The 18740-nt window shown below is 32.9% G+C and overlaps 2 protein-coding genes across 15 annotated transcripts; both read left to right on the forward strand.

The window, feature by feature from the left end:
• The first annotated feature begins 291 nt into the window (after positions 1-291).
• LOC124432769 (piwi-like protein 1) lies at positions 292-5750 on the forward strand. Of its 3 annotated transcripts, XM_046981934.1 has the most exons (13): positions 295-788; positions 1552-1875; positions 1998-2237; positions 2353-2551; positions 2618-2931; positions 3300-3454; positions 3533-3567; positions 3665-4012; positions 4086-4336; positions 4416-4566; positions 4638-4838; positions 5091-5282; positions 5372-5750. In XM_046981934.1, the coding sequence occupies exons 2-13, from the start codon at positions 1562-1564 to the stop codon at positions 5699-5701; spliced, it is 2730 nt and encodes a 909-aa protein (XP_046837890.1). In that variant the 5' UTR covers positions 295-788; positions 1552-1561; the 3' UTR covers positions 5702-5750. The 3 variants fall into 3 exon arrangements, with proteins under 3 accessions (XP_046837891.1, XP_046837890.1, XP_046837889.1); XM_046981933.1 differs by having other exon boundaries at positions 297-788; positions 3300-3567; XM_046981935.1 differs by lacking the exon at positions 5372-5750 and having other exon boundaries at positions 292-788; positions 3300-3567; positions 4638-4747; positions 5091-5267.
• Positions 5751-6608: 858 nt separating this feature from the next.
• LOC124432767 (insulin receptor substrate 1) lies at positions 6609-18493 on the forward strand. 12 transcript variants are annotated; one of them, XM_046981923.1, is made up of 11 exons: positions 6609-8215; positions 8459-10033; positions 10533-10678; positions 10803-11091; positions 11478-11591; positions 12376-12672; positions 13349-13761; positions 13874-14295; positions 14389-14797; positions 14884-15124; positions 15217-18493. In XM_046981923.1, exons 2-11 carry the CDS (start codon positions 9646-9648, stop codon positions 16167-16169), a joined length of 3672 nt encoding a protein of 1223 aa, XP_046837879.1. In that variant the 5' UTR covers positions 6609-8215; positions 8459-9645; the 3' UTR covers positions 16170-18493. The 12 variants fall into 12 exon arrangements, with proteins under 12 accessions (XP_046837879.1, XP_046837877.1, XP_046837878.1 ...); XM_046981921.1 differs by having other exon boundaries at positions 6609-7401; positions 8200-10033; XM_046981922.1 differs by having other exon boundaries at positions 6609-7401; positions 8252-10033.
• The last annotated feature ends 247 nt before the right edge of the window (positions 18494-18740 follow it).

The raw sequence follows: 18740 nt of genomic DNA on the forward strand, positions 1-18740 counted from the left end.
AAATAATTGTTTTCAAAAAAGAAACCCTTTTATTTGTAGTCTTAGATTAGTGTCATTTTTATAAAGAATATATGTAAATACATAACATTAATTTTGCTAATTCATTTAAAATATAAAGAAATTCTTATATACATTTCTAATATTTTAAGCTAGATAAATTGACAATTGACGTCATAAAATAAAACAAAACATTCTTTCACATATTTTATTTTTTTCATTATTATATATTTTTTATTATTTTTGTTATTTTTTTTTTTATTATTCTTTTTTATTATTCTTTTATATAAGTCACAATTATTTTTTTATCATATTGTTAACTTATAAAAATATCTATAGATAGCAGTACGATCAAGAAGTCAAAAATATCATAAATAGGAGATTATCTATTATGAATTATTTCAAAGTTCTTTATTATCTTTCAATATTTAACTGTTTGAGTCCCAAGCAGCGCGATCGCACTCTTCAGATTTTATGTCGAAAAAACCCAGCATATTTCGAGTATTGTGGACAACTGACGGTGCGGATTGTCAAATTTTTCAAAGCGATGGAAAAAATACGAGAATCACGTTACTTACCTCAAACAAGAAGAGCTATCGCGCTGCCTGGTATTTCTCAACATAAAATTAAACAAGCGCTATCGCGCTGCTTGGGTATTTTCAAACATATATAGGGAAAGCGCGGTTGCGCTATTTGGGATTCTTCGACAGTGTTTTTTCAATACCATCTGGGACTCAAACGGTTAAAGGAAATAAGAACAAGTTCTATTAATCATAAAAAGGACAAATTATGTAAATATATTCAAATAGGTTAAAGTTAAATTCAAAATTCTTCTTTTTACTGTTATAATATATACATGTTTTTTATTATTGGTAAAACAAAAATATTGTATAAACTTTGTGTTCCTAATTTATTATTTTATATAGAATATATGATCGTTCTTTATATAGTATACTAAGAGGAAAGAATAAAATCAGATTATTAAATTATTTTAAATACATATAAAAAGTCAAAATATAAATCGTATTGTTTATAATTCTTCATACTATACATTTTTATATATATTTTTTTTATATTTAACACTTTACACTGTATTTATACGATCATATTTATTATTGTGATGTTGATAAATTTTACAGGAAATACGTGTATATTTATAACCTGCTTATATAAATTTTGTAGCAATGAAATTCTTTGTATTACATTGAAGACAATGAAAGTTAGAAGAAGTAAAAAAGAGGAAATTAATTTACGAATTCTTAATATTTAATTAAATTATAATTTAAATAAAATTAAAATTAAAATATATTTATTTTGCCATTTATTAATATGTTATATAAAACAGCTATACATTGTATAACATTGTTATTTTTTAAATTAATTTTAAAAATTACTTTTAAATTTAAATTATCTTTTTTTTTTTTATCTTTTAAATTTATAGACAAATTTTTAAACTGATTATAATACCATTTTGATAAATCTTTATATTTGTATATTTCTTATAAAAAGCTACGAAAACATTTTATGTATTAGTATAAAATACTATCTTTGCAGCTAATAAAAAATGACAGACAAATGTGATGATGGACCAAGTAAACTTGGTATAGGCAGAGGTACTTTGGTTTTACAAAAGATAAGAAAACAATTGGTAGAAAATGAATCTAAAATTCTAGATAAATCTAGTTTTACATACCAGCAACAGTCAATTTCACAATTACAAGCATTTAATACTACTTTACCTTTTATGGGACGTGGAAAAGCTTTATTATTGAGCTCCACAAAAACTGAAAAAGAAAAAGAAAAATCATCATTTTTTGAGCTTCTTCCTACCATAGGTAAAGGAAGAGCATCTCCTTTAAGTTTATTTAAAAAAACTACGTAAGTCTTCTTTAATCAATAAGATTAGAAAATGAATGAGTGAAGGAGTGAGTGAATGGGGGGGGGGGAAGAGAGAGAAAACTATAATTATATTATATACGTATATATTGACATGTGTATAGAACATCTGGACAACCTTTAATGGTAGAACAAGAGACTAGTACAAGAGAATCTTTCATAGAAAAACAACAAAGTAATATAAGACAACCTGTAATAGTACAAGAGAAAATAGCCTCTTCTAATAATAATGCTGGAATATTAGACAAATTGTCTCAACTTTCTATATATGAGACCACTCCTACAACTGCTACTCCAAGCGAAGAATTACAAGTAATAAACCGTCAAGGTACAAGTGGAAAAGTGTAAGTATTTTTTAATATTTGATTTATTATTTAAATGTTGTCACATTATCAAAAAATCTACATTAATTAAGGTACTAATCATTATCTTTTACAAAGTATTATATTTTATGTTTAGGGTAGATTTATTTGCTAATTACATCGATTTAAAACTAGATCCAGGAAGGGGATTATTTCAATATGAAGTTAAATTCAATCCTGATATTGATTCAAGAGCTCTGAGAAGAAAACTTTTGAATCAGCATGCAGCTAAACTTGGGTACACTTTAAGTTTTGATGGAGTTCTTCTATATTTGCCTCAAAAATTTCCACAAGAGGTAAAATTTATTAAAAATTACAATTTCAGATATAATAGTATAAATAAAATGTGAAAATACTTTCAGAACATAGTGTACAAATCTGATCATCCACTAGATGGGTCTCCAGTGATCCTTACACTTATTTTTAAAAAGAAAGAAAAGATGAGTGAAAGTATCCAATTTTTTAATATTCTTTTTGGACGTATTATGAGAGCTCTTAATTTTGTTCGTATCGGTAGACAAAATTTTAATCCTGCATGTGCTCATACTGTACCACAGCACCAATTAGAAATTTGGCCTGGATATATTACAGCTATTAATGAATATGAAGGTGGATTAAAACTTTGCATTGATGCAAAACATCGAGTTATGCGTATGGAAACAGTTCGAGATTTGATGTAATATATATGTTATATATATATATATATATATATATATATATATATATATATATATATATATATATATGTTTATAGAATGTTAGAATAAATTCCTATAAATATATATTTGAAAATATTTTATTACAAATACAATATTAAAAGCAAATATAAATAATACTGTTTTGCTATTAAATTACAATTTTGTTGTAGTTTCGAAATATTTTTAAATATATATTTATAGGAAATTTTTAATTTTTATTTATTTTATATATATTATTTTCTCATAAATACTATAAATGTAGTTTCATAAAGATCGTATATATACGTAATATTCACGTAATGTAAAAAACATTAATGAAAAAACATGATAAACATTTATTTTTTAGAATTGAATTTCATGAAAAAAGCCAAGAGCATTATAAAGATTATATAACAATGGAAGTTGTTGGGTCTAGTGTTCTAACTCGATATAATAATAAGACCTATCGTATCGATGACATTGCATGGGACAAAAATCCAATGTTTGAATTTGAAAGACAAGGTATGAAAACGACTATGATAGATTATTATAAAAATCATTGGAGTTTAGAAATTAAAGATAAAAACCAGCCACTTTTAGTACATCGTTCTAATGAAAAATTACCTACTGGGCAGGTACATATACTTTTCGTTTATTAGATATTTTATATTCTTTGCTGTTACAATAATTGCAAGTATAAGAAAATTGGAAAATAAAGGAAATTTTTTTCAGACACACGAAAAACTCACACTTTTAGTCCCTGAATTATGCTACATCGCTGGATTAACGGATAGTATCAGATCAGATTGTAAAATTATGAAAGATCTTAATACAATTACGAAAGTTTCTCCTAACAATCGCCGTGATATAATAAGGAATTTTTTACATGAAATAAAAAAAAACAGCGTAACACAGGAAATACTATCTGCATGGGGTTTACATATTGATGATGATCTAACTCATTTGAAAGGACGTGTTCTAATGCCTGAACATATATATTTTGGTAAAAATAAGATGATACAGGGAAAATCAAATGCTGAGTGGCATATTGAAATGATTAATAATCATGCTTTACGTGCTGTAAGTACAATTGCCACAACTTCATTTCAACATAATTTTCTGCAAAATTTCTAATAAAAAAAAATTATTTCAGCCGAATTTGAAAAATTGGTATATTTTTTATTCTCAACGAGATACAAAATACGCTACAGCATTTATCAAAACGCTCCTTAATATTTCATTAAATTTAGGCCTACAAATTAGCATTCCCCATGAAGTTTCTTTAAAAGATGATAGAACTGATACATACTTGCGTAAACTTCGTTACATCATTAATGATGATGTTGAAATGGTGGTTATTGTTTTCCCCACCAATCGTACTGATCGTTATTCTGCAGTTAAAAAGTAAGAAGTTTTTCACAAATTTTTTGATTGAAATGTTATTATCAACGCTAATAGAACTAAAATATTAATATTGATATAGGTTTTGTTGCGTAGAAAAACCTATTCCATCGCAAGTTATAATGTCAAGGAGCCTTTCTCGTCCTGATAAATTGAGAAGTATAACACAGAAAATAGCTTTACAAATGAATTGTAAACTAGGCGGTGCTCTTTGGGCAGTGAACATTCCATTTGTATGTGTACATATAGGGGATGTTTTAAATATATTTAAAGAATTATGCGTAAATAGTAAAATATTTTACAGGATAAATGTATGGTATGTGGAATAGACGTATATCATCCTGGTTTAGGAGAAGGAAGACGAGGAAGTGTAGCTGGATTTGTAGCTAGTATGGATAAATTATTAACATCGTGGTACAGTAAGATCTGTTTACAAGGAGCACACCAAGAAATAATAGATTTATTACAGATCTGCTTAATTTCTGCTATTAATGCGTTTAAAAAAGTAATGCATATATACATGTGTGTATGTGTATATATATATATATATATATATATGTGTGTGTGTGTGTGTGTATATATATATATATATTGCATGCACTTAGTATCTAATATAAAAAAGAACATTTTTTAGCAACTTTTAATTTATATCTTGAACTTTTTTCTATATTCTTATATATATACATTATATATAAGTTATTATATTTATTTATTTTTATAATATTAGAAGATGATTTCATGAAAGCCATTATTTCAGCATAATGGAAGTAATCCAAATCGTATAATTGTTTATCGTGATGGCGTTGGTGATGGACAAATTGACACTATTGCCAAATATGAAGTTAAACAATTGTTGGCAACATTCACACATATAGATCCTGATTACAAACCACAACTTAGTGTAATTGTTGTACAGAAGCGAATTAATACTCGTTTATTTTGTGAGAACGTGAGTACCAAAATAACTATAATGTTGTGAAAATAGTTTCATGACTTATAACTAATTAGAGTATTGTGTAATTTTTTCAAAATTTCCAGCAAGGAAATTTAATCAATCCTGCATCTGGAACTATCATTGATTTTTCTATAACAAGACCTAATTTTTACGATTTTTTCCTTATACCTCAAAGTATACGTGCTGGCACAGTAACGCCAACGCATTATATCGTTGCTTATGATGGATCAAATATGAAGCCTGATCACATACAACGTTTTACATATAAACTTTGTCATTTATATTACAATTGGCCTGGTACCATAAGAGTGCCTGCTCCATGTCAATATGCTCATAAACTTGTATCACTCGTTGGACAAAATATTCAAATGGAACCAGATTTAAGTTTATGCAACTATCTCTTTTATTTGTAATTCATGCATAATCAGTTAATATAGTTTATTTTTTCATTTGATATAAACAGTATTTTTTACACAATGTAGATTATTTTATATTGTTAGATTCTACATTGTTGGTAAAATTTAAAAGACTGCAAAAAAAAACTAAACTTAAGAGAAGAATTAAAGAGTACAATTTATTTTTATACATTAAAATAGTATTATATTTTTATATATATTACTCTTTAACAAGGATTATTATGTCAGAATTATTATCGTGACTGATGTGTCATTTGTAGATGTATTATAAATAGTATTATTTTTTTTTGCCGTAGTATCTTTATAAATCAGTTCTGAAAAAAGTCTTTAAAGTTTTTGATTTGTTAAAATTCTTATGTTTTTTGCAATAACATATAACAAAAGAAAGCAGTAACGTTCAAAATATAATTTTATACCCTTTAAATATTAATGCATTGATGATTTTCTTTATAGCTTGTGATAGAGCTTTTTAAGGTGAATCAAATGGTATGAATAACGGTTGGAATATCAAAAAATCACAGATGGTGCCTTTTTAAATGCACGGCAGTATTGTCTAGAGATAGTAAAACTAGTAGAATACTATTGTAATGTTATAAAATTGCTGATAATTGTTAAGGATTTATTGATTTGATTTATATATATATATATTTTTTGTATATATATATATATATGAATAAGTAGGCACGTTAAAGAAATTTCAACTCTTACATAATTTATCCAAAAAAAATATTGATTATTGAATTATTTACATTCGAGTGCCATCATATATAAACAATACTTACAGTTTATTTTCAGAGAAATAATTTAGTTGTTATTATAAATTGTTATTAAAAAGTAGAAAAAGAAATTATATTTGTGTATTAAAATAATGTTATTTGGTACATACTCATTAGTATCGTGGTAATATGCAAATATAATATTTTATAAAAAATTGCTTAGAGTGATTTACTATAATTGTTAAATAAATATATTAAATGCAAGAGGTTAACATCCCATATCTAATCAAAAAAAACATATGCTCATATCAAAGATGTCTATTGCATAATTCTGTCACAAGATGGCATGGAATACATTGCGTCGTGTCGTGCAAAATTCATGGCGGGACGAGTGTGCTCTATCAGATACGTAAAATAGATGGTATGTATAAATGCATATATATAGTACGATAGTCGTACTGCGTATCGAGTAGTCGTTGCTGTCGACCGTCGCTACCACCACTCGACACGTTGGCGCCTGCGTACATCTTGTTTACAAGCAGCAGCAGCGCGAAGCCTCGGTGTACACATGACCTTTACAAGATGGATACGAGTGAGCATACCGTCTTTTCTCAGGCGTGTCGTTGACGAGTGCCGAGCAAACACGAGCTTCCGTGTCGCGAAAAACAATTGACAACGAGGACGATATCAATTTCGTGCCTATCGTTTTCATACATTGTATCTTCATAGCTACGTCGACGAATATTGTTGCAATGTCACGTTCGTATGGTTATTCGGTGATACGACATTAGCGTGGGTTACAATTGTTTTGAGTGACGCGATATTTGTGTTCTCATCGTGCGAGATTGCGCGGAGTGTGAGGGAAAGGTACAAAGTAGTGGGGAGAAGAAGAGAGAGAAAGAGAGGAAGAGGAATAAGAGGAAAAACAGATTCTTACCTCGTTGAGGCAGTAGGGTAAAGGGAGAGGGAGAAAAGAGGGAGGTATGTGTATCTGCTGCGTATATTCATCACGACGCCTTTACGTTGTTTCTTTTTCGCGATCGAACATGGCCCCCCCGTGACCGCGACATAACGTTTTTTTCGTTGCTGATCGCATGGTATGATTTGTGATCTTTGAAAAAAAGAAACAGCATAAATAAGAGAGACAAGAACGTGAATATAAAAGAGAAGACCACTTCGAGCACGACACGAGGACGATAGAAGTAACGACAGTAGTGACGGTGGTTTTGTTTTGACGTCGATCGTACGGTATTGCGCGTGAAAGAATATCGGCGCTGCCCTTGGCAGTAGCCTATTTGTTCGCACAAGAGCGAGCTGCATTTGTAACACGCCAGCCAGTCAGGCAGTCGGGCAACGATAAGAGGGGTTCAACCACCCACTTGCGTGTGTCGTCGCGTCATCTCTCCCTCTCTCGTTCATTTTCCTCTACTCTTTCTTTCTCTTTTTCGCTCTTTTTCTTTTTCCCTTTCTCTCTCTCTTTCTCTCTTTTTCTTTCTCTCTCACGCGCGTGTGTAACGTAGCTTTTTTCTCTTCCTATCCGTCTCTTTTCCGTGTACGCCGCGGTAAACTCTGCGCGCATGTGTATGCGTTTATCGCGTCGATGCAACACCGAGTCTTCGTTCCGTTTCTCTCTCTCTGTTTCTTTCTCTTTTACATCTTAGTATATAGGTGCGCTCGTTCGTTTGCTCGCTCGCAAGAGAGAGAGAGAGAGGTAAAGAGAGAGGGATGGCGCGCGATCAAAGGCTCACGCAGTAAATCGTGCGTTCACGCGATAAACAGGTGTAGAATTCCTATGGTAAGAAGCTACTTTGCGGTTACGCTTTATTAATAGAGACAGCAAGGAGGAAAACGGAAAAAGTAAAAAAAGAAGAAAAAAATAAGGAAGAAAGAAAGAAAGAAAGGACGACGGCCTTTCGTAGGCGGCGCGTGAATACCTCGTAGTGTCGTCGACCCGTAACCTCCTGCGTTCCAAGATAGCATGCTGATTCCTTGGAATTTTTCGATTAAAACTTCATACATCGTTATTGTCGTCTGACAGGTGAACTTTGGTGACATCGAGGACGAAAAAACGAAAAAGAGAGACACGGTTGTTGATTCGTGGCTTGACGTATATAAAGACGTATGTTGAAAGGCATCGTATCCTAACCTCTCTCTTGCATGAGTAAAAGAGAGGGTGGGTAGCAGAAGACGAACGAAGTGTTATCTTCTTCCGTAGTGTCGAGCAGAGTCGTGTCGATCGTAAACTAAGTTTGCGGAAGGCACTGGAACGAATGGTGGGGTTACAAGGGGAGGGGGATCTTTGGATGGAACGCCCTTAGCGCGCGTTGCGAGTGCACATGCACCGCGCTGCCGTGCGGCGTGCATTCGCTTATTTACCATTGACACGTGCTTCCTACTATACATCGATGATGCTTTGCGTGGACTTCTTCCTAAACATTTGATTGCGTTCTTTCGAAGAAGTCAGAAAATATCAGTGTACGTGTATATGTGTACATTTGGGTGACTGTATAAAATCAGTGTAGAAACCATACCAAGAGAAAAGTGTGTGAAGTAACGAAGAAGGTGAAAGGAGGAGGGGAGGTTATACGAAGAGAAAGAAAGAGAGAGAGTGAGTGAGAGGGGGAGAGAGAGAGAGAGAGGGAAATCGAGAAAAGAAATCACGCGCGACACGAGCTCAATCGACGCGCGATAATATCGACAGTGCGCGTCATGCTCAAGAGAACGGTTTGGCCGATCCTCCTACTTTTAATCGTTACGTTTAGATCGCTAAACGACGATTCAAGAAGCGAAAAAAACACAAAAAGAAACAACGAGGACGTCGTTTTCTTAATAAACAACTTAGTGATCATTGACGTAGAAGAATTGAAGACGGAGAGCGTTTCCACCTGACGCCTGTACTAGGGTGGGAACACTTGCTCTCTCTCTCTCTCTCGCTTGCTCTTGATAATTTTGCCTTGATCCTTAACAGTAGAGTGCATCGCCGAGCGCATTGCCGAGCGTATGATGGACTTCCGCGCGAGTTCCGAGTATTGAAGCGCGCGGCACGTTCGACCACGTTCGTTCGAAAGTAAAATGTAAGAGGGAGAAAGAAAGAGAGAGAGGGAGAGAGAGAGAAAGAGGGAAAAAGAGAAAGAGTGAGAGAACGATATTTACGCGCGACAGGGGAACCCGTCGCCGACTTCTTGGTTTCTCACAAGGACGGCTTTTCCGATCGTGATCGAGGCAATGTCTTCGGGCAACAGAGGTTTGGTCTCTCCCTCAGGTGGGCCAATTGTATGCTGCGGACATTTGAAAAAACTGAAAACCTTGAAGAAAAAGTATTTTGTCTTAAGGGGTGAGGCACCGGGATATCCCGCTTGTTTGGAATATTATGATAGCAAGAAGAAGTTCGAAAGCAAGCAGTCGCCTAAACGCAGCATCCTGCTGCACAGCTGCTTCAATATCAACAAGCGCGTCGACACGAAGCACAAGCACGTCATAGCGTTGTATACGAAGGACGAATGCTTTTGTTTGATTCTCGACAACGAAAAAGAACTGAATGAGTGGTTGAAAGCAATGCTGCTCCTCCAGAGCGGCGATGTACCCGACGGAGAACAGCCTCGCCCTACGTTCGGTAACAAATCTTTTTATTTATTTGTTTACATATTTATTTATTTTTTTCATACACGATTTGTATTTTGTCGTTTTGCTCTGAACGTGCGCACGTCCACGTGCGTGTGTACGTTACAAAAAGCGCGAAAATTGTGCACAAAATTACGCACCTTTATATCTGCCACTTCAAATGTTTTTGGTGATTTATCGATTTTAAGAATTATTTTTGCTTTTACGACGATACAATTAATTTTTACGATAGTTTTTTCTGTTTACAACTCATACACGTTGGAATTATCAATAAAATTGTGTTCTTTTGTTTAAGTTTTTATCATTAATTTGATTTGATCAAAACATTTCATTATTAGTAAATAATTATAAATAAATGTATATTTCTGAACAATATTTGAAATAATTATTTATATATAAAGTATCTAATTGATATAATCAAATTAATATATCATAATTTATTTGGTTATATATCTCTATATTCTTTTTAATTTTATTATGTATTTTGTCAGAACATGTGTGGCAAGTTACTATGCAGAAGAAAGGACTTGGAGAACGAAAGAATATCAATGGACCGTACAGGTTATGTCTCACAGATCGCACGCTAAGTCTAGTAAAAATTGGAACTCAAGGCAACTCCGATTCTATTGAATTCTCTGTAAGTATCTTTAGATTGTTTAATAGATGTACCAAGTATTTTATTTGTATAACTTATTGTTGCAATCTTGATGTCTCTAGAATTTTCATGCAAATTTTTAATGGATTAATGTTTTAATTTACAGTTAATCTGCATCAGGCGATGTGGTTATATGGAACGTATTTTTTATATGGAAGTTGGTAGATCTGCAGTAACTGGAGGTGGTGAATTTTGGATGGAAGCTGAAGATAATAACATTGCGCACAACATGCACGCTGCGATATTAAATGCAATGAGTAATTCCAATACCTGTAAAGACGAGGTTGGGCCTCGACAAAGGATGCGTAGTTCCTCGGCAAATGAAGCTAGTAAACCCATATCTGTGCTTCAACGACGGCACACAGGGCAAAAACTTCATAGCTTCTCGCCTCTAGGTAAGCAAAGTAGCAGCGTAATTGATATATATATTATCATTTAGGTAACTTCATTATACAATGTCAGTTATGGTTATTCAGTGTGGTCAGTTAATCAGACGTGCTTCTACTCGATGTAAATATATCTAAATGGTTCAAGGTGCATCATGTCATATCTACTTTGCAGATGATTTTTCATTTGCAGGCTTGTGCACTTTAAGGATTCTTACAATGTTTTTTCTAGATACGAATGTGAAGTATCCTCTGGGATATATCATCGCTTACTTTACATTAAACCATAACTGTGCAAATTTTAAATTGTTATTTATAAAATATAAGCTGAATCACTATATGTATTCTTAAGAACTCAGCTTTAGAGTAACACAAGTGGGTTGCGGGCTTTACAGAGGAACAAAGGACGTGCAAGGAACAGGTGGATCCGTTGCAGGAACAGACCACTACTGCCTCTGCCCCCGCACAGTGTAGTCAATCTCAGAGTTCTTCTTCCAATACATTCACGGGTCTGTTCTCTGTCACAGTAGCTGTATGCTTTTCTTTATACGGGATTTGCAAATTATAAACAAAGAACGATAACGCGTATAATGTGGCACGATATTCTCTTAATAATTTCTTTTATTTCAATTCTGCTTGTATGAAACTTGTATATACAGTTTTCCAACTATACGGGTTATAACATATACGATATTTTAAAAATGGTCAATCATTTGTCTAAGAAGCAACAATAGACTATTCTTTATATAACAATTGAAATCTTGATAAACACATGAAATAATAATATTCTTATTTTTGATATATATATATATATATATATTTATTGTGGTATTTGGTAAAATAACATAACTAGCATGTGCATATGGGTCAAATTAAATTTTAGTTTAGTTTTCCAAATCGAGTATTACTAATAATTCCAATGACTTTTCAATTTAATTGATATTTTCAATATGATATTTAATGAATGCACATATATGTAAATACACGGAAAGGGCAAAGGTATATCCTATAAATGAGGCTTAATTATTTTTGTTACATTCAGTTTCATCTATATCAATTCTATGTATCCAAGCGAATATGATTTCAGAATTCGGCATTTTCGCTATAAAAAAGTACTTACACCGTTTGAAATATTGTCATTGATTTCGTTAACCGATTGTAACGTTTGAACGTACGTCCGAAAATCAGGCTTAACAGCACGGCGAGTTATGTATGATGTATCTGATGATACTTACAAGAAATGCACGCTAAAAAATGGTAGTTGTGCGACAGTGAGAGCTGTGTGGTTTGCAGCCGTTGCCGGTACCGGGGCTGGGACTGCTGGGATTGCCTCGATTAATGTCAACTGTGCCACTGCTACTAGACGTCGTCATTCGGTAGCAAGTCATCCCCATTCCGTCAATAATTCCCAATCCGCTCATGTCACAACAAGTACAACTACTACAACGACAACCATCACCATCACAACGACCGCCACCGCAACCACTACAACCACAACCGCAATAATATCCCATCAGAGAACCTTGTCGCTGCCCTTAGCTGCTGTTATTATCAATCAAACGCAATCATCCAAAAGATCTGTTTTACGCTGTATGTATTTTCGTTTCGTCATATGTTAAAGCAGTCAGAGATCTCTCTCTCTCTCTCTCTCTCTCTCTCTCTCTCTCTCTCTCTTTTTCTCTTTCTTTTACTGTCTCTTTCTTTTTTTCCTTCTATTTCAATGTTTCTGTCACTACTTCACTGTCTGTTTTCAATCCAATTTGATGCTCGTGATGAACGCATCGAGTCACGGTTGTAATGTATTACTCGTGACTCGAATTTCGAAGAAAGGCCATAGATGTAAGCTTCTGCTTGCATGCCAGAAGATGCACGATTCTTCGCAAAGAAGACGGCTTTTCGTTTTTACCTACTTTCGATTCGTTACAAACCTCATCCTTGCTCGTCAATTTTCGAGCTGCGATTCCGTCGAATATTTCTTCGAATTGTTCTGGTACATATCTTCCATTTGGTTTCTTCGCGCATTGTAATATCACGTATTCCCTCACTATAATCATTGTTCATTGCTTGAATCATATATAAATATATATTTTAAGAAAACTAACCAATAAACAATGTGAATATATAAAACTATATAAATACAAAGTGGATGGATATATGCGAATAAACTAACCGCTGCTGTTGCTGGGACGATGATATTGGCTTTTTATACTCTTTGTTAATAAAAAAACACACCTTCAGGGAATGATTATAATAAGTGTGTTTCCAGGTACCACCGGACGTGACAGATGCGACAGTTTGCCATCAAGAGCTCGGACAACAAGCGAATGTCATCCAGGCACGGTTGTCTTGAGTCATCCTAGAAGTTCTCATTTCATATCTCACGTACCCAGACCTCACTCTATGTATGGACGAGGTCTATCTTATTCTCCACCAGTTTCTTCGATGCCGATCAGTCCAGCCTCGGGAGCATGCTCGACCGACTCAGCTGGGTCTTCTCTTTCTATGGAGGATGGTGGTGAAAATATTTTAGAAGAAGGTACTGGTTCGAGATATGGTCATTCTTTGACTCCTGACGAGCCGGTTATTCTAGAAGAGAATGGTGACGATTATGCTCCATGGTCTACGACTCATTCACACCATAAATACTCGCCGAATTTTAAATCCCATTCTCCATCACAGGTGAATTATTGTAATTTCTTAAATATGTTAAAAAAATACTCTACAAATGAATATTGAAGTTGAATTATTTTCTTACAATATTTTGATATGCATATATTTAATCTTTTGACAGCAGAGTTCCTATGTAGAAATGTATAGTCCTTGTGGTTCGAGTCCTGGACGCAGTGCAGCTTACATGCCTATGAGTCCAGCGACGACAGCTCATTCCCATTCTCGTGCATCGTCTCTCGTGGAGGAGACGAATGTTTTACCTGATGGTTATGTTCCAATGGCCCGTGTTGGCGATGATGGTTATGTAGATATGGATCCATCGACCAGTCATAATGGTCATTTTCCAGATGACATGTCACAACACGGTGGTAGTAGTTGCTCCGTAACTTCCGGCACACCTAGCACAGATTTACGTTTCTCTGAGTATCACTTAGATAAAGTAACTAGCTTCCTTGCACCAGGGGAAGATCTGCAAGCTAGACCAACTAGAGCATATTCAGTTGGATCTAGACCAGAACCAACTAATAAGCATCGTAAAAATAGGTAACAATTGAACACTTTTATAAATGAATTAATTGTTTAATATAAGATATATATGATATAAATTAAATGATCTTTATTTTCTTGAAATTTTAGGTTAGATATTACTCAGCAGGAAGCAAGTAGAGTGAGAGCATTCTCTGTAGGCAGTCGTTCAAAGAGGCCCGAACTTGGTAGACTAGCTAATGTAGTTACAACTCCCTTGCCATCTAGTTCGGATAATTCCAATTCAAATAAATCAAGCTCCGCACCCTTATTATCCAGTTCTTGGGGTCATAATTCTGGTTGTTCTGGTGCCTCCGAGCGAATGGAAGATCTTATGGAATTAGACTTTACGAGACAAAGCGTTCCAGTAACTCTTTCTTCTCCCCCTTCTTATTCACAGTCACAATCACAGTCATATTCTACTGCCACCACCGACACTAGTTCCTACGTCGATATGTCTCCTGGACAACCGCCTACATCGACCACTGCCTCGTACGTCGACATGAGCGGCTTAAATAAGGTACTTCATATTTTAAGCGTGTAAACTTTATCTAATAACTATTGTTTTGAATATTTTTTACATTTTTAAAAATATTTTTTTTGCAGATCAATCGTAATAATAACAATAATTCTATCACTGCCAATCAGAACCATAGTCATATTCATGTATCAACTTCGGCTTCTACACACAAACCCGTCATTACGACCTTAAAACCGGTGGAAGAAGCAGAGGGTTTATATATGAAAATGGACGGTAATATGGAGGATTGGTCACTATCAGGCGCAAGTCCCAAACAAATTCCATCTCCTATGCAGGAAGATTGCATTCAAACAAATGGTCCACCAGGTAGATAACTTAAGATATAAGAATTCATTATAAACTCAGTAGAAAACTAATTTTACTTTGCGTTATGTCATAACATACCATTATTTTTAAAGGTAGTACAAGAACAGCTCCGGTTGATTTACCTCAACCTAGACGACCTCCAGAAGGATACGTAGAAATGTCTTTTAAGGCTAGACCAAATTTAGAACAAGATTATATTAATCTAAATACGGGCATGATTGGACGGAACAACCGAAGAGTACGGGTCAATAGCCGCAAAGAAAAATCACGTTCTCAGCCAATCGCCATTCAAGCTGGAAGTAAATCATCCAAAACTCCCAGTTTTTTACCTCTTAATGGCAGCCCAACATCGGAAAGTTTAGCGAGTACACCAGCTTCTCCTCCACGCGCTACGCCTACTGGCTCATCAGCTACTATTTTTCCCTTCTCTTTGAATAGTCCTCAATCTCCTATAAAACCGTTTACGCAAAAATCTGATGACTCTTCGAGGATGGATACGAATTCGAAGAATAACGATTATGATATGACGATTGATAATACGACGAAAAAAGTTAACACCGTTAATTCTATTTCGATAGTGGATACAAATAATTCATTATCGAAAATCGTTAACGACGAACCACCTAGTCCTAGCACAGATTCAACACGGGTTATATCAAATTCGTTATCATCACAAGAATGCACATTGAGCTCGTTAACAAAGAAATTTGCCGATCTTACGGTATCGAAGCCACGATTAGTTACTGCGTCACCTAATACTAGTCCGACGTTATCAGGTTTTAAAACTGCTGTGTTGCAACAAAAATCATCATCGCCAAAATTCATTGACGAAACGCCGATACAAACGCCCACGTCTACTCCAACTCCTACGCCTAGTCCTCTGGATAACGAGGGTTACGAAAAACTACAACCTGGTGCAACTGTTTTGCATTACGCTAGCTTGGATCTACCAGAACTTGCTAACGTGGCACCAGTATCGCCCGCATCTGTTCAAGAAGGTTTTAGTTATGCTGAGATTGATTTTACAAAACTGAAACAAAATTAATGCAACTTTCATGACCAGAAGCGTGCCGTTGTATTTTACAATATTTACATCAGAGTTCTGCGTGTTCGCAATTCTAATAGTAAGCAGACACTATCTTTGACGGTTCTACATCCTATATTAGTTCGATGAAAGTAATTGAATTTGTGTAAGGTTCCGGGTACCAGCTGTATATAATTTATTTCTTTTATCCCAGCCTGAGATGTAATCATTTATCAGCTTTCGTAAAGTATCTAGGATTTTTCTTTTTTTTTTCTTTTTTTTTTCTTTTTTTTTCTTTTTTTTTTCTTTTTTTTCTTTTCTTTTCTTTTTCTTTTTCTTTTCTTTTCTTTTTCTTTTTTTTTTAAATTACTCGCGCTTTTATAATTCTGGTAAAGCATTTGGACGTCGTTATTGTATGAGATATTTATTCGTATTACTTTTATGCAGACAAATATATTGCATGTACAATAATGCATATGTTACGTAATATGCATTTTTGTGAGAAAAAGGTAAATCTTGGATCTGATGTGCACATGACTGTGCGAAATAAAGAAAAACTTAGGCAGTTATAGTTTAAATAATGTATATAGAATTTATTTACAGCATTATGACATTCCAAGATAGATACTTTCTCAAATTAAAATCTTTTAATTCAAGTTAACAATCCACATGCAATTTAACGTGAAATATCTTTTATACATTTGGCTTTGGAAGTTGTATTACATAGCATAATAATTTTACAACTTTTAGATCTTTTGTGAATATATTTTATGTTGGAAGAGTGTTGCATGTCATCAGTGTAATTTTTTGTAATTATTAAAAAAAAAAAAAAGAGAAAAAGAAAAAAAAACCAAAAAAAAAAGCAAATTATTTTTAACTAATTTGTAATTATATGTAACTAGTTAATTATATATATCATTTTTCTGGTAAGAATGATAATTTTATAAATGTGTTGCGAACTGCTGGATACATACAATGCGACAATGTAATGACATTACCAGAAATATAAGAGCATAAATTGCTTTTTTTTTTTTTTAAACACTGTTTTCGAATATTTTTCATATAATGAGACATCTGCTAATAGGGCGTCGATAAGTCGCGGTAATCTATATTACAGACAAATAGACGTACCGTGGCAGCGTGGTATATATATGTTATCTGCTTTTTCGTATAAATTATGAAATATCGGAATATCTTGAAGTAAACCTGATATATAAATATATATATATAATGTATACATATGTGTGTATGTATATATATTTCCACATATGCATACATATTTACTGGGTATTCTGCGATAAATGGTACAATCGGAAAAAGTGGTGATTGCTTGTTTAAAAATAGCTAGAAGCGGAAAAGAATGAATGTTCTTTAGCTTAATAAAGATTCGAGATCTTAATTACACATGTAAAAAGAAAAAAAAAATAGAAAGAAAGATAGAAATTTAGCTATTATTAGGTATTCTTGTCTAATGATTATGATGAATATAAATTATATCGGCGTTATTGATATTGATTTGATTATGCATTAGTTTCTATAGAGTTTATATACGCTATGATATTATGCTTGTTAAGCTACAAGTAGCGTTAAAGATTTTCGTAACTCCTTGCTATTTTTAATGTCACGTCGACATGACTCGTTTTTAAATTGGTGATCATTTTTTTGTCGGTTATACCTTAATTTGCAGTATACCGCGTATATACATATGCATCGTCCAAATAATGCTATAAATATATAAATAAATATATATATATATAAATATAAATACTATAATATTAAGTATAACAATATATTAATAAATAATAAACGCGCAATGTATATGTACATATATATCGCGGTCGTACGATTACTATACATCCTTTAGAAAACGTTTCCCATACACTTCTTTAAGGTTTTACACTTCCATTTTTTGCAAAATAATTTTAATATTTAAGTATTTAATATCATTTTATTATATTTCTATTTTGCTTTTTAGATGAAACATCTAGAAACATTTGTCATACATTTTTTACTTTTTACTTGAAAATCATCTCTGAGTTTAAATATGTAATTTTTAATTCTTAATTTAGTTATTTAATACATTGCGATTCAATTTATTTGAGAAATAGAAAGTTGACTTCAAATAAATTTATATTTACACTTGAGTAAGCTTAGATTTATGTAATGCGCGTATTAATATTAGAACTCATACGAATAAACAAATATGTAAACAAGTCTGATAATATTTAGCTTTGTTAAAAGTCGACTCTCTTTTTACTAGTTTGTTTGTTGCATGGTACATCATCGCATCGTTACAATTTTTAATTGACATAATTAATAAAAATCTTATTTCAACAAAAAAAAAAGGAAACTTGAAGATGGAATCTATGGAAAAATAATTTTATATAGATCGTTTGATATATATATATATATATATATATATATCGATTATGCTATAACGAAATGTATTGCTTTTTTGTAGACTTTGTAATATATATTTTTTTTAATTTCTAATTTTTTTTTAGTAACGCGTTTTAAAAAATGATAGAATTTTGAATTGGGTTGTAATTTTTTTCTTTTTTCTATATCTGCTTTTTTGTGAGATATATAATA

This window comes from Vespa crabro, chromosome 1 (genome assembly GCF_910589235.1).
Source record: "Vespa crabro chromosome 1, iyVesCrab1.2, whole genome shotgun sequence".
Classification (NCBI taxonomy): Eukaryota; Metazoa; Arthropoda; class Insecta; order Hymenoptera; family Vespidae; genus Vespa; species Vespa crabro.